At 41.2% G+C, this 27,488-nt stretch overlaps 2 protein-coding genes across 7 annotated transcripts in view; both read left to right on the plus strand.

Moving 5' to 3' along the window:
- The window catches only part of LOC113032879 (metastasis suppressor protein 1-like), a 55,840-nt gene extending 41,996 nt beyond the window's left edge, over positions 1-13,844 (plus strand). Inside the window, exons 6-17 of one of the 6 annotated variants that reach the window (XM_026186038.1) lie at positions 1-31; positions 1,068-1,079; positions 5,512-5,669; positions 5,934-6,041; positions 6,187-6,284; positions 7,641-7,905; positions 8,878-8,991; positions 9,350-9,589; positions 9,766-9,981; positions 10,704-10,863; positions 10,967-11,248; positions 11,335-13,844. The exon at positions 1-31 is cut by the window's left edge and continues 44 nt beyond it. In XM_026186038.1, coding sequence (XP_026041823.1) covers positions 1-31; positions 1,068-1,079; positions 5,512-5,669; positions 5,934-6,041; positions 6,187-6,284; positions 7,641-7,905; positions 8,878-8,991; positions 9,350-9,589; positions 9,766-9,981; positions 10,704-10,863; positions 10,967-11,248; positions 11,335-11,804 — 2,154 coding nt within the window. In that variant the 3' untranslated portion in view covers positions 11,805-13,844. The remainder of the gene's footprint in view (positions 32-1,067; positions 1,080-5,511; positions 5,670-5,933; positions 6,042-6,186; positions 6,285-7,640; positions 7,906-8,877; positions 8,992-9,349; positions 9,590-9,765; positions 9,982-10,703; positions 10,864-10,966; positions 11,249-11,334) is intronic. The other 5 variants (XM_026186042.1, XM_026186044.1, XM_026186041.1 and 2 more) reach the window with 5 other exon arrangements.
- A 1,650-nt stretch (positions 13,845-15,494) lies between these two features.
- LOC113031686 (transmembrane protein 65-like) overlaps positions 15,495-27,488 on the plus strand; it is a 39,501-nt gene continuing 27,507 nt past the window's right edge. The window contains exons 1-2 of the mRNA XM_026183984.1: positions 15,495-15,788; positions 16,115-16,457. Of these exons, the coding sequence (XP_026039769.1) occupies positions 16,151-16,457 (307 nt within the window). The 5' untranslated portion in view covers positions 15,495-15,788; positions 16,115-16,150. The remainder of the gene's footprint in view (positions 15,789-16,114; positions 16,458-27,488) is intronic.

The raw sequence follows: 27,488 nt of genomic DNA on the forward strand, positions 1-27,488 counted from the left end.
ACGCTGAAACTTCAAAAGAAAGCAAAAAAAGGTACTTTTTAATTAACTTTTGCAATAATTTTACCTGCTAAATGCTGGTAACAGTAAATGGATTACACATGACACAACATAAACTAATTCACGCTAAAAAAGGGGGGGGGGTCTTCTTTGTTTAAAAAAACAATTAAAAATAAAGACACATGAGGGTAGAAGGAAAAACAGACAAGACATATTTGGCTCCGCTACAATAGTTACAATATTTAAGAGAACCATCTACTGTAAATTTACATTCAGGACTAAATTAAAAACCTGATTATTTTAAATGTAAGACAAACTTTTACGTGTCTTAAGCTGACAAATCTTCTTGTAATAGGAAAATGCTCAAACTATATATGTGAGTTTTTCATTAGACACCAGCGATGTGTGTAGACGTTTGTCCCCACTGATTTAGTTGTGCAGCTTCACTGAGGCTAAACATTACCTTACTTGGTAAACACTCCCTCGGAGGGTAGGGCTCGTTTCCCTCTGCCGTTTTCTTGGCTCAGGTTCTACAGACACATTCATCTACCTAGAAAAAAAATTCGATACACAAAAAAGGAGTTGGTCCGATATCCCTTCAGTATCTGTAGGGATATTGCGGGTTCGTTTTTAAATCAGTGGATAACTCGTACAAAACACTTAAGCCAAAAAAAAGTCTCAGCTCAGCACTAGATTTAACTCAGGAATATACATTTGAATCTGTGAAACATATCCAGCAAAATAATGTTTTAAGAGGACTTTAAGTTCGCTTAAACATAAGAAACAAAGACATGGCCAGTCAATAATTCCTCACTCAAATATACATAAAAACTTACTGTATATGTAATCTATTTCTGAGTGGAAACAACATATTGAAGCACATTGAAGTACTGTTTTAGTTTTTTCTCAGGTTCCTAAAATGCTACAGGGTCCATTCGCACACACAATGCTCCAAAATCATGTGATGATTAGTGTTTAGCGCTGGCGCTCCTTCACTTGACTTGGATCTTTTTCCTTTCCTTGTCCCCATGTGGTTCTGATACCATCCCTCACCTTACGCTGCACTGCAGCTGATAATTTCGGTAAGTCAGCTTATAGAATAGACACACTGTCCACACTGTTGCTCACGCCATTGTGCTTAACCGAGCATCTTGGTTGTCTTGTGCAATAGGTACCATGGATCTTTGTATGCAAATTTTAATGTGTGTAAATGCTTCCAATTATTTGCATGCTCATTTTTTTTTCTACAGGTGAGGCTACTCTTGTTTACACTCGATGGTTGCCACAACATACTGGCATGTTGTTGTTGTTTTTTCCTCAGGGGTGGAGAAACCAGGATTCCCACTTTATGTAGATGCTTCATTTACCTTCTCTTTATTTGTTTATATATTCATGGTCTGTAGTTCCTGATTTGAGGGCCTGTGTTGATAATCACCTTAACTTTAACCACATTTATAGGCGGTTTAACTTGTCGTTTGTCATAGCATAACTACAGAAACAGCCAAAGTGATGTTTTTTATAAACAGCTGAATCTAACCACCCTTTAATATTTCACACTAATTCCGAATTTATTGCTATTTGTATATAGACATCTTCTATTTAGGCATTTTGGAGACTTCCACACTGATGTGAGCAAAGACAATCGTAACTAGCTTTGCTTCTTTAAACCTGACTCATAGCAGCACAAACAGATCTTTAAATAAAATGCAAAGCAGTAGGTTAGTAGATTCTAATATGCTACACTGAAAGAAGACTGCTCCATTTGCTATCAGATGTAAGACACCATCTGTCTGCTTGTGTTGGTCGGTCGATATCTGATGTTTGATATGTGTCTTGTGAGGGTGTTTTTCTGACCTGGGACCCTGGCCGTTCTAAGAAACAGCCTGTGACTGCAACCTAATGTAATCATTGCCCTCGTGAAAGCTGAAGCAGTTAATCTCATTTGGGTGTGCAAATGTATCTACATGTGAATCGAATGGGGGCTACTTCAACCACCTGATTCAAACAACTCAAAGCAACTGAAAAGAAAAAAGCTGAATTCTTGAATCTTTAGGATGATTCAGGTTTACTTTTAACCTAAAAAAGCTCTCTGCAGTCATTTGCACAACCTAGCCTTGCTAATAAAAGGAACACTGGCCAATTCCTCTGATTCCTCATGGCGTTCATACTTGATAACATCACACACATTTGTTGGTTGCACATCCATGATGAGAACATCCCATTTCACCACAATCCTAAGGTGCTCTGCTGGAAGCAGCCATCAGAAGATGGGTACACTGTGGTCATAAAGGGATCGACATGGTCGGCAAGAACAGTCAGTTTCATGCTCAGTTTGTACAAAAAGGCCCAAAGTGTGCCACACCATTAACCATTATACCACCACCAGTCTAAACCGCTGATATTAGGCAAGATGGATCCACGCTTATATTGTTTACCCCAAATTCTGTTTCTGAAATACCTAGACCAGCCTTTCAGGCACCAACAATCATGTCATGTCAGAGTCACTTAAATCACCTTTCTTCTCCAATCTGATGCTCCGTTTGAACTTCAGCAAGTCATCTTAACCATGTCCTCATGCTTAAACGCATTGAGTTGCTGCCATGTGATTGGCTGAATAGATTTTTGCATTAATAAGCACTTAAACATAACCAGTGTACCTAATGCTACAATTGCTATTTGTTCATATATCCTATGAATTCTGTACAGTCACATTATTTGACCGTCTCTCCTTTTCTCTTACAGCACCAATTGTCTGATTGAACATTAAAAATGGTGGTGAAGTAGATTGTAATGTGCGGTCAGTGACCACAGATCTTTATTATACCTTCTGCAGTTGAAGGGAAATAGAAGGTAGCTATCAAAACCTTGTCATCCACATAGCTGCTCAGAGACTAGGAATGCAGACAAACCCAATGTGTAACCAACACTAACACCACCTCTTCTTACCACAACTGTCATTTCATGGCCGTGTGCTCCGGTGTTGTGTCCATACACTTGAGTCCCTGTGTGTGAGTGTTTAGGTCATTTATGTCAATTGTAGTATCTTTATTAAGTCTCTGATGTTATTAAGTAACAGATATGGCCTCTGGTTGAATATTATAAGCAGGTTATTAACAAGTACCTGTTTGGGGGTTTAGTCAGTAAATAAGCATGTTTCCCTCATACTTGACTTTAAAGAGGCTAAACTCATAAACCAATTAGTACATTGCAACTTTTACAACTTAGAATTAGAAGCACTACTCGAGCTACTCACGAGCTCTAAAAAACAGCAACAAAGAAAATATTTGGCTTTCCATCTGTTTCAGACAAAGTACGTCAACTTACAGTAGCGTCTTTCCAAAACCACATCGGTTTTGTTGAGAAAACCGTCTGCCAATGCTTAAAGTAAAGAAAACCAGAATTCAGCGTGCTGAGGAGACACCACAGGCTTTGGGGGTTGAAATGCTATTCTTCTACGCCGAGGCCAACTGAGACCTAGCGTGGACTTAGTCCCAAAACCGAGTGAAGGAAAACATTGATACAATATGATAAGAACATTTTTTAACTTTGTCTGACATACTGCATATAAATGAGTATTAATAAGAGAGCGTACATTCGCTCAGAGCATCTTTTGCGATCATGGCATGTAAAGGAATTTTTCCCATTAGAGTTTAAATTTTTTAGATTCAAATATTGTTCAAACTCAAACTTTTATTTAAGAGTGCTCGACATTGTTTTCAAATAGCTGTTTGGATTCATACCAGACTGTAAGGGGGTCTTCCTGTGCCTGCGCTCCATCACTCCACTACAATTCATGAAATTTGGTTTTGTAGTTTTTGCATCTTATACCTAAGTGACAGACACACGGCACTGATTACATCCCTCCTGGTCTTTTGCCTTAAAGGAGGGATACGATTTTCCCTATAATGAGTTCAGTCCTGCAATGGAAACCAGAATAATGAGTGAGGTCTGTCTTAGCCCTCTAAAGTTTGCTCACGTAGCCAGCTCTCCACAAACCCTTGCATGTTATAATTGTACCCTGGGTTGCCTCAGAAGTTGCATTTGGATCTATATGAAACTGAAAATGTATACTTCAATCTGGACTTTCCAGTCCAGCTTTTACAGTCAATTTACTTTTTAGCTGCCATAAAGACACACACAGCTCACATTCCTCAGAGTCCAGTGTCAAACTCACCCGCTAAACTTGGTAAATGGATTCCCTTCACATTGAAGCTTCTTTTGTCTCGTCTCTTGTTTTTTGTACGCAGTCATTACAGACCCAGACTGCCCCGCGATATTTAGATTTGTAGTGTTCATGTGCTGGTATTTGTGTGTGTTCTGCAAGTCACTGTTAATTATAAAAATGTATCTTCCTGCTGCTTTATCCTGTTAAAAATGCATAGACCACACACGGACACGTCCACGAGGAACAAGCTTGTTTGTCCTCAGGATGACATGCGCATGCTTACAGTGTGTTTTACATTTGAGATGAGGATGATTTACCTGCGTAACTCCATCTCTGTGTTCCCTCTGGTATCTATTTGCATGATAAAGGGCCTCACATGAAACGTCAACAAAAGATCTTTGCCCAGACACAAGAGTAGAAAGAGACCACAGACCTTGTTCAGTTTGCAAGTGTATGCTTAACCTTGATTATCAAAGTTAAAACTCTGTGCGTGTGTGTATATGTTTGCGTGTAAGTGTAATTTAAGTGCCTTTGAAGCACAGTGTCGGGTAGTCGTCAGCTTTCCTGCTGCCTCAGGGAATTCAGGAGGATTTGATTTGACTTCAGGGTATCCTCTCTTAAAATCATACACCTAAATGCAATTTCTAAACACAGAATCAGAAAGTGCTGAATGACACTATAACCTTTGGGACTGCAAAAGTCCTCAGACATTCCTGGATTTATACATGCATATTAAAACGCAGCACAAGGACCAGATGGTTGTGTCAATACCCCGGACTCTTGTGATTATGAAAGCTGATGCACACAGTGTCTCTCTCTCTCTCTCTCTCTCTTAACACATTCCAGGAATTCATAGGAATCGACAAACGGTAGTGGAAAGATAGTCAAAATGGCACTCGCTTCCATCTATCTTATCATAACATATGGGAAGCTTTCCAAGATGTGCGAAAGCTTAGCCTAAGGTTGATAACTTGTTTTTCCACTTCTGAGGAAAAGATGGGAAGCTCCAGGGACAAGAGTGGCTCTTTACAAGGAGCAGTGTGGAGTAGTTAAGAAATTCAAACAGTAGCTTTTACAACAGCAATGTTCACCTCAATAAACAACATGCAGAGCTGTACAAGTTGCTAGTACCAAGCTAACACCAAAGAGTAGTAGTGATTATTCATGCGTCTCACACTAGGGTAACTATTCTGTTTAATATCTGTGCTGTGAAGGAATTACAAAGGTGAAAAGTATTGTTTTCATACTTAACCTGTCAATTTGATCACATATCTGATCTCATTTTTATATTCCTCTATTGACGTAGATTCCTCTTTTTCCCCTGTTTTTCTTTTTTCTTCCCCTCCAAGGTCGTGGTGATATCCAGCCACAGCTGGACAGCGCCATGCAGGATGTCAGTGACAAATACATTCTGCTGGAAGAGACGGAGAAGCAGGCCCTGAGGAAGGCTCTTATAGAGGAGAGACAGAGATTTTGCTGTTTTGTAGCCATGCTGCGGCCTATAGTGGTGAGTGCAGCGGGGGAGAGGAAAGAGAAATGGGCCTTGGGTAACCACTCAGAGAGAGCAACAGAAAAATGTATTAACTCCACAGGCTCTATGCTTTTTACATCCCACACGCTGGATAGAAAACGTTTAACTTTCTTTTTCTTTAACACACTGAACTGTAAGCTTTTTTTTTTTTACTTTAAACACTGAAATGTAATGACTCTTTTTACTGGTGTGTAACCTGATTAGGCGTAATCATCTTGTCTACATGTCCTGTCCTTGTAGGATGAGGAGATTTCTATGTTGGGAGAGGTTACCCATCTCCAGACCATCTCTGAGGACCTCAAAGCCTTGACCTCAGACCCACACAAGCTTCCCCCTGCGAGTGAACAGGTGAGGAAAAACATTAAAAAGATAAAGTACTCATTATGTGCGTCATATTTTTGTGCTTTTTTTTTTTTTTTTTTTTTTTTATTCTGTTTACTACCTTTTTTTCTCAACTCTGAAAACAAACAGCTAATAATTTTGTCCATTTCAGGTGATCTTGGACTTGAAGGGCTCAGACTATGGTTGGTCATATCAAACTCCGCCCTCATCCCCCAGCACCACCATGTCCAGGAAGTCTAGCATGTGCAGGTAGGCTCAAATAAGTGAAAGAGGGGCATAGTTTTATAAGCACACATGAATCTACACCCATAAAAACTTTTGAAATTCACTTTACTTAAAATTAAATTAAAGTAAAATTTAATTATGCCGTTTTTTTCACCAGTTTCCCTAAAGTGATAAGAGAAATGGAACTGCGTTACAGTGTTTCGTCAAGTTAGAATTCCACAGTTTTATAACAGTGTCCCGCATATACTTTGCAAGATCTACTAAAATATGCAAAACTGTCATTTTAACCATATCAGTGCTTGTGAATCTGCTTGGAAGACAGCTGATATCAATTTAAAGAGATTTTAAAGTAGGAGTAAATGATTTACTGGCTTTGCATAAACTTTGTCTGCCACCTAGTGGCCAAAATTATCTGCAATACTTTGCAGAAGATATACTAAAGATATGTTTTGGTATAACTGTATTTGGTGAAAAGTGTTAAGAAAGATGAAGGAGAATTGACAAAAGGAAGCAGCTAATGATTTTTAGCTGTTCAGATCTTGTCTTCTTTACTCTGTCCTCACTGCTTTTGTGTATCTTCCAATGATTCGTTTTCCAGAGCTGTTCTGGTTTAAGGAAATAAGTCTAATGTCTGGGTTGTGTATTGCTTTACGTCTTTTTTTTTTAAATGTGCTAAAATCTATTTCAGGGTTGTGGGTGTGATGATTGGACCAAAACTTTAAATTACATGTTAGATTATGATTGACTGCTATATGGTAACAATGCAAGACTTTGAGGCCAAAAACAAAAATTGCTGCTTTTCCTCCTGTTTCTTAAGGCTTTTGCAAATATATCATTTTCATCTGAGATTTTGGCGACTTGGTTAATGCATACACATTTTATCAGATGCTGCATCATAGTACAGCACTAGCAGCTTGAGCTGGTTATAGATTTGATTTGCATATAGTTGTTTTATTGTCATAATTTGCTTCACGCTGCATTTATAGTAGGACAGATCTTTTAATTTAGAAGTCACGGAGTAATTAAGACCCACTGTTTATGCTGTTTTTGTTTTTCATGATTTTTTCCTGTGAATATTTTCAAAAAGCTTGCACAAATCCTGCCTGCAATTATTGCCATTTATGATTTCAGTCGCCTTGAGTTGGTTTGTGTTGTTGTTTTTGAGGAGATTGGCCTAATTCACTGCCTGCTGCATCTTGGTGTGGTGTTTTAATTGTTTCCCACCATGTCTTTTCCATTCCCCCACCCCCAAACCTTTGCCTTTATGTCTACTCCTTTTATCTCCTCCTTACCCAATCATCCCCCCTACTTCAACCCAATCTGCCTTTGGGTGCACTTGATTCTCTTTACCCTCATCGCTTGCTCCTTCCCCTTTCACAGTAGTCTGAACAGCGTTAACAGTAGTGACTCCAGGGGATCCAGTGGCTCTCACTCTCATTCTCCTTCCTCCTCTTCTTCCTCCTCTTCCTCACACCACCTCTTCCACCACCATCACCCTCGCCATCGATACCGCAGCTCCACGCTACCCCAGCAGACCCCAGCTCGGCTTCCTAGCATCTCCTCCCACGACTCGGGCTTCATTTCTTCATCACAAGACCAGTACACATTATCCAAGTCGTCCTCGCCACTGCCAGCTGAAAAAAAGGTAAGAAAGAGGCCTCAGATACCCACACTTCACCATAATTTTGGATCCAACTCTCTCAAGACGATGAGAGACAGTTAGCTGGCAGCAGTTAGTGTGTGTGATCATGGTGAAGTCATTTCACTGCTATTATTATAGCATAAATATGAAGGAAATTAGTCTGCCTCCATTCTAGCCCAGGGCAAAACGGGTCAGGCCCATCCTGCTATTAAAAAGTCAACCGCTGTGACAGACTGCGGTGTGTATTGTATTTTCATTAAATGAATTACAGCAAAATTGCATGTTAGAGCATCAACATTATGTTTTACAGTCGCTAAGAGCATGTCTCTATCAGCAGGTCTGAGTCTGTCACTTTTATCTAATCGTCTGCGAGGTAGTCCAAGGGATCGTCTGTGCGGGCTCCGCGGTTGGAGATCAGCACTGAGAGCAGCTGCACTAGTTGATGTTGTCTTGGCATGCCAGCAACCAGAGTTCCCCTGTCCAGAACACATTGGTAGAGTTAGGCTCCAAGTTTTTATGATGCACTGAATGTGGTTTGGCAAGTCTAACTCTGACCCATTTACAGTACAGTCCTGGGAATCGGCCTCCTCGTTGCCTCTTTCTTGGTGTAGTTACAGTAGCTGAAAGAGAACGGCCTCACAGCTCGCACTTTACACATCACAAGGAACTTTGTGTTTCCAGCCTCCAGCACTCACCCTCGCACTGCTGATGTCCATACATTTAATGCTGGTTTGACTCCCAGTGCACCTCTTCTGCAGTCATTCGGCTGTGCACTGCACTAACTGCTGAGAACAGTGAAAAAGTTGCCTCTGCTTTCTTAACAAACTGCTTCTATCTCGCTACCTGCTGACATGTCTATCTTTTGATTCTTTCCTTTTACACGTCCGTCTGTGATGTCTCCCTCCTCCTTTTACCGCTCCTCTCTCCTTCTGGTCTCGTGTCACTGCCTGTTTGCCGCTGCCCTCGCTGTCCCAGGCTTGTCCCACTTCCAGCCCCTCTGAGATGTCAGAGACAGGGCTGCTGCATAGTGACTGCAGCACCCCTTCTTCACTAGCAGATACTACTGCACCTCAGCCCTCTACTGACAAGGTGATAAACACTCATCCACAATGAATCTTATAAGCTTTACACACGCAACATGCTTTCCTCATACTAAACTCTAAACCCGGGTGTGTATGCCATCGATTCAGTGTAATGCAAAGATACTCTGTATGCTGTATGTGCATCTCCAGTTTTCATTCATTTCAGCATCCGTGAGCAGTTCCTTTCTTCTGTGTTGATTTGATTAGTATATTTTTTGTGTTTCCTGTACTTGAGTTATCCTCAGTTATGTTTTGTTTTTATTTTCCACTGTTTTATCATTTAAACGATTTATCCCATTACACATTTGTTTGCTTGTCTTCTTTCTGTTCTCATCCCTCCTCCTGATCGGCATGCACGCAAACAGTTGTCCAATGGTTTCGACCACTACAGCCCAGCCAGTTCCCCCTACCTGCATAGCAACGGGGGCAGTTTGGGCTCAGTGTCAAACACTGCCTTCCCCTTCTTCCCTCCCTCCTCCTCAACCTCCACCTCCTGCCCCACTCGTTCATGGTCACGTCCTGCATCAGCCTTGCTGCCAGACTACCCTCCCTACTGCACATTGGGTTCCCCCATGATGCCTTCATCACGAGTCCCCAGCTGGAAGGTTTGTCCATCTCCTCTGAGTTGACGATCGACATATTTCCGTCCTCCTTGTCTACAGTTTGAACACACATTCAGTGAATTATTTGGGTTTTCTTTATGTTGTTTACCTACTTTAGTTGAGTCCAAAAATGTAGTATGAACAACAAACACTGACATCTGCATCTCGTTTTTTAACAGGACTGGGCGAAGCCTGGGCCTTATGACCAGCCTATGGTCAACACGTTACGGAGAAAGAAAGACAAGGAGAGTCCAGCTGTGGTGGACAGTAATGGGAGTATGAACTGTGATAATAGCCCGCCCTCTGCCCAGACCGCAGCTCCAGCTGCATTGCAAACACCAAGCCAATCAGCATTAGTGCAAGACAAGAACAGGAACACACCTGCGGCTGTCAGGGTCAGTTTTTTGTCGCTGTCTCCCTCTTTTTGTTAACTGATTAAACAAGCATGCTGTTAGTTCGCCAGTGAGGATTCAGCCAAATGTTCTTTTGGGTTTTTGGTCTCTCTGTAACACGTTTTTCCTAATTAAGGAATCTCATTTGCACTTCTTACTGTTTAGCCTGTTTTTTATCTCTTCTTGTGTTGGACAAATATACTGTTAATAATAGCAACTGGTGAGAAATTTACTGGTCTACTTTACATGAATGCTCTCCATAAATTGTTGATTAACTTCAATTAACTTCTTCTCAATTTTTCATGGCTTTTTATGCCAAGAAGCACCACATGGTTTCTGCTTAGATCCCTCCCTAATGCTTAAAAGCTGTGGTCATTTGCTAGTCAAATAAAAATTCCTCTGTGATTCATTTCTATCTTACTGCTACTAACTCATGAAGTCTGTAAACGGAGATCAGTCTGTGTATTGCCAACTGTGATACTTGACTTTCAGGTGAACCCACGTTAAACTACTTGCAGGCCAATGTTTTTGTCCTGGAATTTCGATGATATGAATAGCCTCCCACCACTAATGTCCCCATTTAATGACTTTAATGGGTTGCATTTAATGACTTTAATGACTTTAATGAATTGTACCTGACTGGTTCCAGGCAAACATTCAGATTGTTACTAAATGTTTTGTTTTTTCTTTCTTTTTGTTGGTTGATTGCATCTGTTTTTCTCCAGGCCGGGGATATCGAGGCCCAGGATGATCTGGCTCTGGCCTTATCCAGAGGTCTGGAACTGGACACCCAGAGGTCCAGTAGAGACTCTATCCAGTGCTCCAGTGGCTACAGCACACAGACCAACACACCCTGCTGCTCTGAGGATACTATACCGTCACAAGGTAGCACACTCACCAGTTCTCTGCTTCTTTTTAACTTGCTAGCATCATATCATACGTCACGTGGCTGGGTGCATACACTGCTTATTTCTTTGTTTCATTCCAGTATCAGACTACGACTACTTCTCAATGGCTGGAGACCCAGAGTCTGAGCAGCAGCAGTCTGACTTTGATAAGTCCTCCACCATCCCCAGAAATAGTGATATCACTCAGTCCTACAGACGTATGTTCCAGGCCAAACGCCCAGCCTCCACAGCGGGGCTACCCAGCAGTCAGGTACCTTATCCTGGCCCGGGGGCCTACCACACGGGGCCTTATCCCCCCACACCAATCCACACAGGCGCTTATGCATCTACTCCTACTGCACAGTATCCTCCTACGCCTACAGGTAACTGTTTTGGCCACTTTCTTAATGTTGGTGATAAAATATCGTGACCATCAGTTCCCAAAATGCCTCTCTTCGCATTTCTACAGGCCACGGTCCAGTTATTGTGACCCCTGGAGTTGCCACAATCCGCCGCACGCCTTCATCTAAACCTTCTGGACGCCGTTCGGGCTCCGTTACAGGTACAGGCCCCATTCCCATTCGCACTCCTGTCGTTCCTGTAAAGATCCCCACGGTGCCTGATATGCCAGGAGCTGTTAATGGGAACAGAGGCGAGGAGATGGTAGGCAGAGAAGAATCCCCCAGTTCTCCAACATTTACAGGAGAGGAGGATCCCGGCACGCTACCCATGGCGTCCTGGAGCGGTCAGGCCACAACCAACCCTCCCAATCTACCCAACTATGTGAGCCAGCAGCACCTTCAGAGTGAGATGAGACAGGAGGGAGGAGGAGATGATTCAGGAGAGCAAGAAGAAGGAGACATGCTGATGGCCATCCGCAAAGGGGTCAAGCTCAAGAGAACCTTCACCAACGATCGCTCTGCACCACGCATCGCGTGATTCGGCAAAGGTCGCAGGAGACGTGTGACCTCATTTGTAAATTAGGTCAGAAGCTTTAGGAAAAAGGAACGTTGCAAATAAGAAGTGCAATGTGTAAACTTAAAAGGCTTCTTGTAACACATTGCAATATCAGTGGTATCTGCTGGCTTTCGTTACCTGTGAGAACCTCCTGCTACAGCCCCCATTTACAATCACTCAAAGAAAAGACAATAGCAGTTGTCTTATTGGGCTTACGTTGCCTCAGAAATGATATAAAGCCAGGTTAATAACTCACTCTGGATGAGGCCATTTGTGCTAATCCTTGTATAAGCTGTAATTCCAGGCCCACAGATGTAAAAGAGCAGCATAAAACAGCATGTTTTTGTTAATAAGTAGCACCACACTGATCACTCATTATTTTCACACATTCACACAATACTTACGTCTCCTCTGAGTGGGGGAAAAAAAAGTACTGTATATTATGTGTACACAGACTCAGTGTTTTGGGAGTGCACTGTACTGTTGCGGTGGGATCAGCATTCTTACTGTTGATGACTTGGCAATAACCTCTGCAGGTACGACACGCCCTCGAGAGAGCGATATTAAAGTGCTCTATTACAGTAACGGCTTCAGCGGCTGGCCTTTGATGGCTCCATTTTTGGCAACTCCTGACCTGCATCAGTGCTTATTTGGAGGCACGCCCTGATGGCTGTTCATAGGTGCTGAGCTTCCAGTCACAGTTCAAAGACTTAAATGCAGTATGCATCGATACTCAGAGACACCATGAGCACAGGAAGCTCCTAAAGAAAACCAAACAAAAGCAAAGGAAATGACTGCGTTGCATTTGGAGTCGTAGGAGGCTACAGTGTGACTAAAGTGTAACATGTTTGACGCTGTGACATTAAGAGAGACTAAAGTTGTGTCCTGTTCTTCTTTATAAGGGTTCATATTGACACGGTTTGTAAATAATTTTGCACGTCTGTGTTACCGGGGAGTGTCGGCATCGCTCGTTCAATCGTTCAAAATCAATCAGTTCCACATCTTTTAACAGGGACATAAGGATCATCATACTGCACTGCCTCCAAGTGGATTGGGTGTACTTCTCCTCAGTTTGTGACTCATTTAATCTGCAATCTCTACACGTTCATGGGTGGCAGATTAAACCTTGTCAGAGGTTCTCGTGTTAATATACGACCTCTTTCCTTTGTTTGTCATTTATTGACCACAGTTTGAGCTGCTTGGCCTTGATTGCTCACAGCGGCAGCAATAAATCTCAAAGTATATACTGTCTCTGTTTAAAAAGAGAGAGAGAACTAAACATTTTATTGAACCTGAAGCATTATTTCAGAGTTAAATGGTATTTTTGTTAACGCCATGATGTTTCTGTCCTTCAGACTTCAGACCACGTTTTTACAACTGCCACTTTAAATTAGGTTTGTTTTGTTGTTTTTGGTTGTTTTTACAAAGATGATTATGTTATCGACAAGGAAATCGCATAAAAACTATCATATAAGATGAGATACTAGGCCCGTCCTTAGACCAGAGGCTAAACAGGCTAGTTAGTGTCACTCGGTCTGTATTTGATTTGCATTTCAGTTCAAGCACTGTGAGACCATGGCTACTACAGGATGTTTGAAATTGTAAATATTATTTAGTTAGTCCAGGATCTCACACGATTTTAATTTATTTCATTTCTCATTCTTTAAATGTCTTCCTCCTCAACTCGTCTCTATTTTTATACTTACTATAAAATATCAGAGTGGCAGAGCTGTTCCCTCGATCAGTGCCGTCTAAAGTTTTCAGTCAAATGTTCACGACTGTCCCGCTGTCAGTCCCTTATTTCACACATCTGTATATTTTGCATCATGAATTCAGATAAGATGGTTTGAAAGCACAGTTTTGTTTTTTGTAAGAAAAAGCAGGTGTGGTTTTGAGTCTCATCAGTATTATGAGCCCAGGTCTCGTGCAGCGCTGCACCCACTTCAGTTCAGTCCAAACGGCGCATTTTCATCTGAGTGGGAACGATAAAACCCAACTCTCTTTTTTTTTTTTTTTTTGTAAATTATTGTTTAAAGTGATGATTTTTTCCCCCTGGAGACTGAACTGAAAGTGGAGTTTGCTAAACAGATTGCGCCTTGCAAACCTCCGTCCACTCATTTAAAACTTGTATCATTAACCTGTAAGTCCCATATTTAAATTACTAGCATAAATATATATAAATATTATATTTGCCAAATGTCAGTATATCCTATAAGAAGTTTATAGTTTGTGAAAGTTTTAAAGTATAGTTAAGTCTGTTTTCCAGTTTAGTTTTTAGCTGTTTTCCTTCCCCACAGAGAGTTGACCTCTCAGTCTGTCCCTGTAGAGTTCAGGCTTTAATGCATTTTGTTTAGGAGGTAAAAATGTTGTTATGACAGCTTTAGCAATATAATAAAGAATATTAATTTTGTTTTGGCTTTGTGTCTTCTCGAATATGTCGTGAGTGAGTGAGTGAGTGAGTGAGTGAGTGAGAGAATATTCAGAGTCAACAGTTAACCTACCCCGACAAACTGCATGTCTGTGAACTGTGGGAGGAAGGCATGGCAGTGAGAACCCACTGAGAACATGCAAACTCCACACAGAAAGGCCCTACCCAGAAGGTGGATTCAAACTTTCTTGCTGTGAGGCAACGGTGCTAATCACAGTGCTGCCCTTATGAACACATACTGATTAAAATTAGGTGGGTGGATCAATCCGAAAATAAATGGCATCGATACCAAAGCAGGTATTACTATTGAATCGATACTAGTGGGTAGGATCAGCACAAGTACGTCCCAGGTGTCCAAAAAGCCCAATTTAAAAAAACAAAACATGAAATGTTAAAAGATTTATTTGTTTTGTTCACTAGTTTTTATGGAAAGTTAAAAGTGTTTTACTGATGATGATTTTATAAATCTGCTCTCCCCTATATAAGGTACACTTATAGGCTGAAAGTATTGGTGTCGGCAATACTGATCCTGTATTTACTTGCTGTCGGATCAATACCAACCTTTGCAGGATCACAAAGCACTAATTAAAATGTGCCTAAACACGAGAAGTTATTTCTAATTAATAATATAGAAATGTTATCCCTGATTTTGGCCACCAGGGGCCGCCCTTATCCAAGTTTAAACATCCAAACCTGATTCAAGGCTTCGACTTGGATTTTTTTTATTACTTCACCCATCCTTAGAGGCCTGGAAATACTTATCAATAAAATAGTCAGTGGACTACTCATTTAAACAGTCAAAAAAAAGGAAGCAAAAGAAACCGCATGAGAAACAGACACTACTTTTCCTTGAGGTGCGGGCTTCTCCTTCTAAAACGAATAACTTCCACATGATGTCATGTTTCGTCGTGGTAGTTTTGTCTTATCTGGCTGAATAATTCAAATGCTCCACGTGCATAACAGCAGAGGGAGTGATGGGCACACACCCAGGAGACAAACACAGACCTTTATCACTATAAACACCACAGATGATGCGCGAAATCACAGTAAGAATGTATCCTCGCGAGAATACGCACAACACTGACTTCTGAAAGGTTACCAACATTTTTAAAAAATATTAACAATGATGATAATAATAATAATAATAAAGCAAATAAAGATAATTTATGAGATGATGTGGCATAAAATCATCTCATACCGTCAGTGTAGTCCTGACTGTACGTGCGTGTGGCGGTGCCGTCACGGCTACGCACGGAGGAAAGCGGCGCTGCCATTGGAAAATATTTCCAGGGCTGCTGGCCGCTTAAGTGCCCTCCCATCCGCTTCACACATTATCCTGTCAGCCAGAGGTTACACCGACAGGGCTCCAGGCTCGCAAAAATGCGATTTAGTATAAACACCCAGCTAGTTATAAAGGTTTTGGGCTTCGCAAAATCTCACCGGATTTAAAGGAGGAACGCGTATGAGCCGGAGCGACCTCACTGTTTTCAAGGTTTCCTGTGGAGGTTGTTGGACGGGACAGCGGAGCATCGACTGAGGTGAGTCCGATAAGTCAAGTTAGAAAACTGGCAAATCTGTTTTTTCACCTTTGGGTTTCCAAGAAAATGCGTTCAATCCGCTCCAATCAATATTTTTTCGTCGACATGGTCAGTGTGGTGATCATTGCCAGGCCGGTTCTTGCTCCTGTTAAGTAAGCCTGGCTGTCTGTGGAGGGTACAGGATGTTATCGTGCGATGGCTGTTGACGCGATTGTTCCACACTGGAGATAAATAATTATATAAATCTTTACGCCATGTGGTTTTAGGTGAGTGCGCGTTTAAAGTGGTGATAACCAGGCCTGGTGTCGCCTGCTCTGCTCCATCAGGTTTCCGGCTCTTCGCTCTACTTCCCCATCTCAGAGATGCTGCCCTGCTTGCGGAGAGTCCTGCGGCCTGCCTTCTCTCTCAGAGCCGGGACTGGTCTGACCGGAGCCGCGCTCAAAACCCACCAAACGCCCGCCCTAGCATCCCCGGTGCAGCTCGCCTCGGAGACCCCGCTCTCCGTGGTGGTGCAGCGGTGTCATCTGGGCACACACCCCCTGAAGGAGCCGATGGAGCCCCTCAACTCACCCCGAGGAGCCAAGGAGTTTATTTATAGCCTTCATCCGTCTGAACGCACCTGTCTGCTCAGAGAGCTGCACAGGTTCGAGTCCATAGCTATTGCTCAAGGTATGTGATTCATTACATGTGCTTTTATATATGTGTCCAGTGTGACACCCGCCCACCCCCTAAGCTGTGCTTTAGCTTGAATCTTTATGTGAAACAGTTCATGCTAGTCATATTTAACAGATTTTTTTTTTTTTTTAAGTCCTTCTTTCTTTTGAAGTTTTGCTTGATATCAGTTGTTTTTGGTCGTAATGATCAAAGGAGGTGTGCCTTGGTTGCATCTATTATTCATCGCTGTGTCCCTGGATACAGTGTGTGATGACAAGGGTTACCTCTGGGGTTACAAATATTCAGGCTTCAGCTTTATTACCATTGACATCTGGCTTAAAGGATGAAGTCACCTGTAGAGTTAGGAGTGTGCTGTTCTTAAAGCAGTACTCCCATTTTAACGCTTCTGAGGCATGGTGGCGGATTGGCAGCTTCTAATAAATCCTTCATAACTTCCTTACGAAGAGCTGTTAATCTCGAGGAAATGGCCTGACTCTTCCCTGACCTCTGATCTCTAAATTCCCACTTTAGCTTTTCCTTTATAAAGGTGAAAATGCCAAACTCTTGACCCCCCCCCCAAAAAAGAAGCTCTCTCCCAAAAAAGAACCTTGTTGCCATTGAGACTTTTTCCTGATTGATTATCTTTCTTATGTGATAATGGTAGTGATCTCTTCCAGGATCCAGAGAATATAAAAACAGTCTCAGTCAGATGCAGCAGTTTTCATCAGTCTCCAGATCTCGAACTAATCAAATAGCCATAGCAGAGTGTGCATCGGTCTGCACTACCACTATCAAAATACAGCAGTAGGTGTATCTTTTAGACCAGAGGTTTGGCATTTGGGCCACAACAATACGCCAGAGCCACTTCAGTGTTCCTTGACTTTGTTTTTCCAACACTTTAATAAAACACAATGCATTTTTACAGACACCCCCCCATTTCATTTGTCTGCAGTCTCTATGGTCCACGATTAGTAGTTAGGCACAATGTGTTTGAGTCACACAACTGTTACACGTGTCTTCTCAGTTCAAAGACACGTAAGTTTGTTGTACTGGAAGGTCCAAAGCGCTTTTGAGTGTGAATATGAGTGTGAGTGACTTTCCTCTTGGGTCCTCTGGTGGACTGGTGATTTGTCTTCTCTCATGGGTGAGACGGCACTTCTGCCAAAAAAAAGTGTTAGAGGAAAAAAGTGGCTTGATATGTTCAGCCAAGCAAAGAGGACTGAGTCGGAGAACGTGTTTTTTTTTTTTTTTCTCAGGCTTATACAGTGAGGTCAACAATTTGTTGGACAAAGACACATATTTGTAGTTTTTGTGAATTTGAAGTCAAACAATAGAAATTAAACTGCAGACTATTAGCTTTAATTTAAGGGGTTTAACAGTAATTTTGCATCAACTTTTTATAAACTGTCACCTATTTTTTGAGGGTCAAAAGTAATTGGACAACTGAATAACAAGTAGTTTCACAGCCAGGTCAGGCTGGTTCCCTGTCGGTGTTATGAAAAATTAGGCAGAATAATATGTGCCATTGTAGTCTAATATATGAAGTTGATTCAAAGTGTTGAATTTGTATTTTATAGCTTCTTGCAGAAATTTTATACATGAAGCCCAAATACAGTGTTGATGCATGTGAGGGAAGCCATCATTGGACTGAAAACCCAAAATACATCTATCAGAGATCGCAATAACTTCTGAAGTTTCTAAATCACAATGTTGTTCATACTTGAAAAGAATGAATGCATTAATAATGATAATGGATTGCATCTATATAGCACTTTTCTAGGCACCCAAAGCACTTCACAATTCAGTCACTCTCACATTCACACACTGGTGGAGGCAAGCTACAGTTGTAGCCACAGCTGCCCTGGGGCAGACTGACAGAAGCGAGGCTGCCATATCGCGCCATCGGCCCCTCTGGCCATCACCAGTAGGTGAAGTGTCTTGCCCAAGGACACAACGACACACCTTCCGGTTACAAGACGAACTGCCAACTCTTGAGCCACGATCGCCCCCACTGAGCCAATAACTAGCTTAGCAATACTAAAATGCCTGAAAGACTACAGAAGACAACTAAAGTGCATGATCACAGAATTATTTCCATGGTAAATGAAAACAACGGCATCTAACCATGTCAAGAATACTCTCAAAGAGTTAGGTTCATCTTGTCAAGGTTTACAAGGAAGTGAGTCTTTCATCAATGTGAGTACAGAGGTGAACAAAGTGCAAACCACTAGTTACACTCAAGAAAAAGAAGACCAGACTAGACTTTGTCAAAAAATATCTAAACAAGCCTGCACAGTTCTGAAAAATGTCTTTGGGTCATCTGTCAAACCTTGTGGAAGCAGTCGTATGACATGGGCATATTGCTTACAGTGTAACCAGGTCAGTAGTTTTTATTTTTGATTTCACTTTTAGTAGGAGCAGCAGGATAAACTGTGACGTGTACAGGGCTGTAGTCTCTGCTCAGATTCATCCAAATGCTGTGAAACCGATCAGACTGCATTTCACATTATAAATGGGTAATGAGCCAGAGCATACTGCAAAAGCAACCATTGAGTTTGTCAAGGCAATGAAATGAGGTATTCTTCAGTGGCTAAGTCAGTCACCTGATCTCAATCCAACAGAGGATGCTTTCTAGTTACTGAAGATCTAAGCTTTATGCAGAAAGACCCACAAACAAGCAGCAAATGAAGCTGGGTGCAGTAAAGGTGTGCCAGAGCATCTCAAGGAAGGAAACGACATTTAGTGATGTCCACGGGTTCTAGACTTAAGGCGCTATTGACTGCAAGGTTTTTTTGAAATGCATATACTATTATATATTGTACATATATTTATTAGTTTCAGATGTAGCCATTCTTGTATTTTGCTTGTTTACATTATTGTATTTTGCACAACTCTGTTGCTTGTGAAGCTCGCACACAAGAATTTCACTCACATGTGCTGTACCAATGTACCTGCACATGTGATGTGACAATAAAAGTGATTTGATTTGATTTGATTTTTCTTCCAAGTATTAGCAGCAGTCTTTATATTTAAAATTATGTTAGTTTCATTATACTGTGAAAATGAGGGACTCTGTATAAAAATAGCTGTAATTTCTAAAGATTTCCTGCAACATTTTTGCAGAAACTATCTCTCAACATGTCTCCCCATGTTAGAAGGTTAGCATGGCTGTTTTTTAGTCCATTTTAGTCCACTCCAGAAGTGTAGCGCTGAGGCATGACTTGGGTTTCGTGAAACGTAGCAATGACATTATAAGTTTATATGAGAAGGAGGCGGTGTGCTGATGATCTGCAACGAGTGGAGACAGAAAGAAATGGGTCGATCAATACAGGAGAAGAGAGGTTGGGAATGAGGAAAAACATGAGCGATGGTGATGAGGTTTTACAGTATACGAAGCTCTCTGGGAGCACCCTGCTGTCACCCATCATATTCCTCTCGGGAATAAAGTGCAGAGTCAGTTCTTAAAATAAATATTCTTTGTTTTATTTAATAGCTTCGTGTTTTAATCTTTGCCAGTTACAATTATAGTGTCACAAAACTACAGCTAGATATCAGAAACTCTTTTGAGGCTCCTTGCTTGTTGTCTCTGTTATTAATATCGGTTTTAAAAATCTGAAATGCTGCACTAGGCTCAGGACTGTGGAAGAAAGTATGTGCCATGTACGTATTTTCAGGGAAGCTACGTTTACTCTCCTGGCTGGTGATGAAGAAATGATTTCCATGATGATGCACAAACTGCGGGAAGCTCCAGAGTTGTTTAACCTTTAGAGAAAAAGTCAGAATAAACCAAAAATGTATGCTAGTGTCACATCTGTACCACATCTTCTCGCTCTGGCATCTTCGGAGGAGCAAATAACCAGCCGTTGGACTGTTGTCTTTTTAAAAGAGGAAATAAAAGAAAAAATAAATCATTACAAAAAATATGCTGTAAATATACATAAAAATTCAAAGAGGGAGAATGTTGCAGAGATAGATATTACTGTTTTCCAAAAGTACATCATTATCTATACGCCTGCAGATGAAGAAAATCACCTATTTCGCCACTCATCAAATCTTAAAGATAATACCGATTCATGTTTCTCTTGAACGATTATGATACTTGCAGGTTATCTTTCATTTAAATGGCACATCCTAGAATTCCAAATCTTCTCAAAATAAACTAGAATGAGGTGAGAAGACACAGAAGCCAGTGTTTGTGGGGCCTGCCTGACTGGAGCCTGCTGACATCCTCACCTTCGCTCTATAAAAACCCTGAGGGATTCTCTTACATACTGTGGATGCAGGCTGTAGTCTAGCTGAATCTGTAATTGCTTGGACTGGTCGACGGTCTCCCTGACTGCTTTGCTGGCAGGTAGGTTGAGTTTTTTGACAGGCTTATGAGCATCCATCATTATGCCACTTCCAGTCTGTGGGACATTTGACGCCAAACCCTTATTTTCCATTTTCTGTCTGCCTGTGATTCGCACTTGCTGACTTATCTTAGGACCGGCCAGTCCTCTGGGTTAATGGAGTGTGCTGCGGTAGATTCATGGTGGTTGCGGCCATATCGACTGGATGCGTTTTCCGCTGAGATGGATCGTTATATTAAATTCAGTTTATATTTTATATTTGAAAATGCTTGCCTCAAGAACAACAGATTCATACTGCATGCACAGTTTGCTTACATATTGAGGCTTGAAAGCAAGAAATGTCATCCCAAGCTTTATATCAGTGGTATTTATCAACACTTAGGTCAAAACCTCTACAGAGATGCTCTAATGTCCTATAGACAATAAAGCTGTAAAATTTCTCCTCATCTCAGTTTTAAACAGATTGTATTAAAAAGATGAGATAAGGATGCTGTTTAGAATGCTTTAAGCCTTTCGGCCATTATCATTAGGGTAAAGCTGGGTAGCTGCTAACCAACCCAGCTAGCTTGAGTAGATACTTTTTGGCCACTTCCTTATTTTCTCCAGTGGATCTGCATGTTTGATTTGGCACTTTCCTTCTTGAATGACAGTAAAAGTTATCAAAAAAAAATATGTCAAATCTTTCAGTTTTGTTTTTATGAAACAGAGCAAGGAGTCTCTTTTTTTTTTTCTTCAGGTTTTTGCTAAAACATTTTGCTAAAACAGGTAGAGCCCAAACCAATATATCAGCAAGCTGATATTAGGTGTTTGCCTGTAATGGCTCCGTAGTGTAGTGGTTTACACATGCAACTAACAAACTAAAGATCCTTGGTTTGATGCTGAGAGGAGACACAAGTCCATTAGGGTTGTTGTTTAGGAAAAGTGCTGGCTGCTGTGGCAACCCACGTGAGTAAGAGAGTAGCTGAGACGGATTTTGTTAGCTTTTAGCCAGTATATGGGCACCAGGAAACTATTTTCATTTATCAAGTGATATATCAGAGTTTTAAATCCAATATCGATATCAGTATGAGTCTTAAACATCCTGTCACTTATGTCATTGTGACCTAAAGAGGCAAAGTTTATGATGAGTAATTTTGCTCTCCAAAAATATGTTCAATACATGAGATTTTTTCATATCACGATATGTTTTTTTCATTTCAGGCGATAACGATATCTATCACGATATAAGCCAAATAACTATATTTGTAAGATTTAAATGTGCCGTTGCTCACAAGTAAAATGTGAAATAATCAGCAGCTTGTTTTTATTTAAATATTTATTTCCCATAATAAGTTCAACAGGGTAGATGTACTTAAGGAACATGAGACTTTTTCAGATAAATAAAGGCAAATATTGCAAACTACACAAAAGGCAGCCGCTAAAGCGTTTAAGTTTCAAAATAGAACAAACGAAACAGACTAAATTGTCAATTCCACTTAGAAACAAAATATTAATTCTAAAAATAAATCTTAGTTTGTTTTACAGAAGAACAGACAAAACTGACTAACTTTTGTCAATATCAAATAAACTGAGAACTAAAAGGAAATTCTCAATCTCTCCTTGTTGTATAGCTGAGCTTTTCAAACAGTTTTAACAGTTACTTTAGTCTCACAAAAGCCGAATGACGAATTAGCGCTTCCAGTCAGAGACTGAGGCTACGTCCACACGTACACGGGTATTTTTGAAAACTGAGATTTTCCGTTTTCGTTTTAAAAAATAATCCCGTCCACACATAAAGGCAGAAATGAAGGAAAACGCTGCTATGAACATGCCAAAGCAGCAGGTGGCGCTAGATTCCTAACCGTGCAGAAATGTTGGCCAATCAGAAGTCTAGAAGCCTCGGTGGGAAAAAGTAAACAAAGCTGGGGCATAGAAGCAGAACCGAGTCGTATGTGTGGACGGACAGTAACTGTGTGTATATGTAAGCATTTAAACACTGCAGAGAGTAGAATTAACAGTATTGTAGAAATTCATTTCACCGAAACAATAACGTGGCGCACAGTGTGACGCATGCACCAGTTCATTGTATTTCCAGACTTGCTTTCGGCACAATTTACAGTGCACGCTACTCTGTTTTTTGTCAGACTTGAAATAGCCGAAATACCTTCAAACTACGGAACTTCTATGGCTCTTCCGTTCGACAATCTCTCCGGCATTGGAACCATCATCTGTTTTCTCTTCGGTCACGCTCGGTTGATTTTTCTAGTCGGCACACTCATTTCCTCCATTACCCGCTGGCTGCTTCCCAAACAAACACACGTGCGGCTTGGCACTTGTGCTGTACGTAACAAGTCAGGCGACGTGACGCTGCGGCTGTGATTGGTTCGGCTCTGCGCTACCTAATTTGGATTGGCTGACCTTTTTTTTTTTTTTTTTTTTTAAGAGGACAAGAGCGGCGAGGTCTATCGCGATAGCTTAATTTCTCTATCGAGTAAAAGTTATATCGCGATGCATATCGTTATCGTTCTATCGCCCAGCTCTAATACATGCATGATGCTCAAATAAACATTTTACAGTGTGCTCATTAAAGAAGTGGAATAAGGATGTGTGTTTGTGCATGTGAAGTAAAGCAGGGTGAAGACAACAGTATGCTCTAAGATATAAAAGAGTGCCAGGGAGAGCATTAGGTGTGAGGTCGATCAGAATCTGGGCCTAAGCAGTGAGGAGCGACTGTATGCCCGCTGAATCCCAGCACTGTTTTGTTGCTGTAATGTACCATTACACAGCGTCTCTCTGTGGTACTGTAAGTGTTTACATTCTCTTCTGTTTTGTTCTGTGAAAATCTTCCATTTTTGCTACTGTAACTATGGTTTTTGTAAGTTTTTTCCTCTCATGTTACGTGTAAATGTAAGTGCTCTGCTGCATTGCAAAGTAGATTGAATGAGTCTTCACATTTGTATACAAAGGGAGATACAATGTAAAGTAGGTATTCAGAGTGAAAGAGATTTAGTTCCCACATAGTCCCGTGCTAAAATGTCCAACTTTACCTAATCAAAAAGTATATTATCATACAATGCAGTTTTGGCCTCTTTTGATATTTTCCCCTGCTATATAAATTCCAAGTGGAGTGAATTTTTCTATAACTCATCCACCTGGATCTTGGAGTTGGGAGCAAGTCAAGAAAATTAAAAATGAAAATTGGATTTTTATATGCAAACAAATCTTGTTTCTCAATGTTCAATCCACAATTTTGTTTGCGCTTGATTCTGATGACATTGTTTACATGCATGCTTCTGTTGCCACCTTAAAGGCCTCTTGTTTCTCAGTATCACAGTGGATGACGACTCATCACAGACGGCTTTCTTACACCCCACTGTATCATATATGAAAAATTTGGACTGAGCAAATCTAAAGCAGCAGCTTTCTATTTTTATTTACAAGGCTCTGCTGCAGAGATTGCCTGCTGACCTCCGTTCCTTGATTGAATTTAAACACAGCACTTACCTTGTCAGGTCGCAGGACATTTTAACATCACCTTTTTGTTGGTTTCACACTGAACTTGGAAAAAATTGATGTAAAATACTTTGCTGCCTAGACATGAAACAAGCTTAAAAAAACTGCATTCACTGTTTTTACTGGAACAATTTAAAATATTATATTTGTCTGTCTGCAACTACTCTTGCACATGTTTTTTTTCCACTTGCGTGTATAACGTGTCTTAATTAAAATAATAATAATAATAATAAATTGGATTTATATAGCGCTTTTCAAGGCACCCAAAGCGCTTTACAATGCCACTATTCATTCACTCTCACATTCATACACTGGTGGAGGCAGCTACAGTTGTAGCCACAGCTGCCCTGGGGCAGACTGACAGAAGCGAGGCTGCCATATCGCGCCATCGGCCCCTCTGGCCAACACCAGTAGGCAAGTAGGGTAAAGTGTCTTGCCCAAGGACACAACGACCAGGACAGAGAGCCCAGGGATCGAACCGGCGACCTTCCGGTTACAGATGCGATTCCCAACCCCCTGAGCCACGGTCGCCCATTATAACACGAGAGGAGATGAGATAGAGGGGAAATTGCCTCTATGGCGCAAAGGAGGGAGTCTTAATTGGAGATGCAAAAGAGGCAAGCGAGCAGCAAGAGGATGGGAGACGGCTCGATGATCTTTATGACTTTGCTTTGTTTGTCCCCTCAAGTCTGAGTGCCATCGAATTAAGCTTCCTTTCAAAAACTGGTTCTTTTTCTTTAGCAGCTCTTTCCAAGGCACGACTGAAGCAGATTGAATAACAAATAGGTGATCGAAGCTTTTATCCTCTTTCCACAGGTTACTACATTTCAATGGGGCATCTATATACCTACTATTTTTTTATGCTCAATATCTTTTGCCGTCAGACAGCACGGTGATATTTCACTTCACCTTTCATGTGGAAAGGAGAAGCCGTGCCCTCTCACTTCCTTTTTTTACATTGTGTCCATCTTACCTGGGATAACACACAGAGGAGAGCACCTTTGAATTTCTCACACAGTATTATAGTGATGCAAATTCAAACGTGCTGCTGGGATGTGGCGCTCCCAGGTGGCGTTTAACCTACTGCGACGAAGCATGATCGCAGATTACCACATCAGTGGTGCGACGCTGCCATCCTGCTGATACTCGTCAGTCGAAAGCAGCACTGATGAATTATTTTGGTTACTGACACATCACAGAGGGAGGCCCGTAACCGTCCTGTGGAAGTTGTCTCTGTGACAGATAATTTATGTACTGAAAACACACCATACATCACACAGATACTCCAGTACTGTGTTTATGGAGTAATTGGATTTTGCTGCCAACAACAGAGGTGCAGCCATTAATAACTAATCAGTCTCAACATGCCAGTAAGACAAAGTAAGTGGTTTTTGGAAACGTTTCCAATCAGCTGCCACGATTTATAGCATGCATCCCAAACATTAAGCGATACTAGAGTCAGTATTACCTTTGAATCAGGTCTTTTTATTGGTTAATTATACTAAACCAGTTTACTGTTGTTTACCACAACAGACTTTCCATTTCCATAATGAGACTATTGATTTTGCTCACTCTTACTGATGGATCTAATTAGCTGCAGTTAGCTAATTAAACCACTTTAGCCTCCACAAGTGGGTTGAAAGCTTAGTCTAGAGGGTTTTATACATGTGTTTGATGGCTAAATGCATGCTGTCTTGAGCACTTCAAGCTCTTTATCCAAACAACAGCAGCACACAGACAGTAAACCTGGCTCAGGTTGTTGAAGCTTAATTGTGCAAAGGAGACAAAAGCTGCTGAACAGTAATAGCATCCAGGATTGGAACTGGGCAAACACTCCTGCAGCTTTTTACCGACGAACTGTGGTTGGTTAATGACATGTGCTTGGTCTTTGAATTAAGGCTATTCATCCTGTTTGGATTTAAGATGATGTTGCTGAGCCATCTAGTGGCTGTTTGCTGTGTAAAATCTCCATGCAGCCACTAGATGTCCTCAGACTGTACCAATCCCAGGCACCTGTCCTTCCCGCCCACTCACACACACCTGTTCTCACCTGTCTACTCATAGATTCTAAACCTGGCAGTTGGACTTGTTTAGTGCCAGATTTTCTTATCATTCATGCTCAGTACGTCACAGATTGTTGATGGCACCCTTTTTCCTGCTTCCCTTCCTGTCAGTTACTTTACCTGCCTAAAGGCTCAAATACATTTGCTGTTTGCTGGGGGCAAATGGCAAAAACAACGTAGTAATTTTTTTTCCACAGCTGTGACCCTTGTACTACATGAAGTTGCTTCCTCTTGCAAGTCCTTGTAAAGGAGAAAGTCGAGGGTTAGTCTAAAAAAAGGGGAATAAAGTTAAAAATAAAAGACTGTGATGTTGTCTTTCAGCCTGGTGCCAATCGGGAACTTTTATAATTTATACGGGGAGGACAAAAGTGGGGCAGAAAATCACTGCATATGGTTGCTCTTTTTTTGTGAAGTCTAGGCAGATGGATCGAGCCATGAATCAAATTATACAGAAGCTCAGGTAATATTATGCACAGCGGGATGTGTTTGACATTCAAGGTGGAGTTTGTTGTGGCCAGCCTGTCCATTTCATCACGAGGTCAAAAGCTTAAAAGACAAGGATGGAAAAAATGTCTTTTTCACAAGGTATCACAACCTCTAAAGACACCGCATATTTACCTTTTGTCTTCTCCAAGCAGCTTTTCTCTTTGCTTTTGTCATTCCATGCTTTACTTTTGTACTTGGATGAGAATGTCTCTTTGGTTTCTACCTGGTCCCTTAGAGATATATCTGGCTGACTATGGCTGCCGATTCCCCCATAATGCTCAAGTCAGCACTTGCTTATCAAGGTTAATTTCTCTCCAGCCCTGTATTTGCTGGTTTGCTGGTTTGGCTTCACTGCTTTAAGCAACTCGCTAACCTTGGTTTTCCTCTGTGAAATAGAATTTAAATGACCATTTAGATGCTAAATATTTCACCGTTTTTACAAGATAACTATAAACTTGGTGCATCTGTGCTTTTTGTTGGTTTTTGTAGTGTGCAGGCGTCTTTTTGGTTGCCTGCTGTGTCTGGAATCAGTGGTTAAAAAACAAGCAGTGAAAGCAGGCCAAACAAAAACCAAACAATGAGCTGAAAGATGGTAAAATGCTCTGCAGAGCTGGAGGGGAGCAGGAGAATATGTAGCTAAGACTTTAAAACTTTTT

This window comes from Astatotilapia calliptera, chromosome 11 (assembly GCF_900246225.1).
Source record: "Astatotilapia calliptera chromosome 11, fAstCal1.2, whole genome shotgun sequence".
In the NCBI taxonomy this organism is placed as follows: Eukaryota; Metazoa; Chordata; class Actinopteri; order Cichliformes; family Cichlidae; genus Astatotilapia; species Astatotilapia calliptera.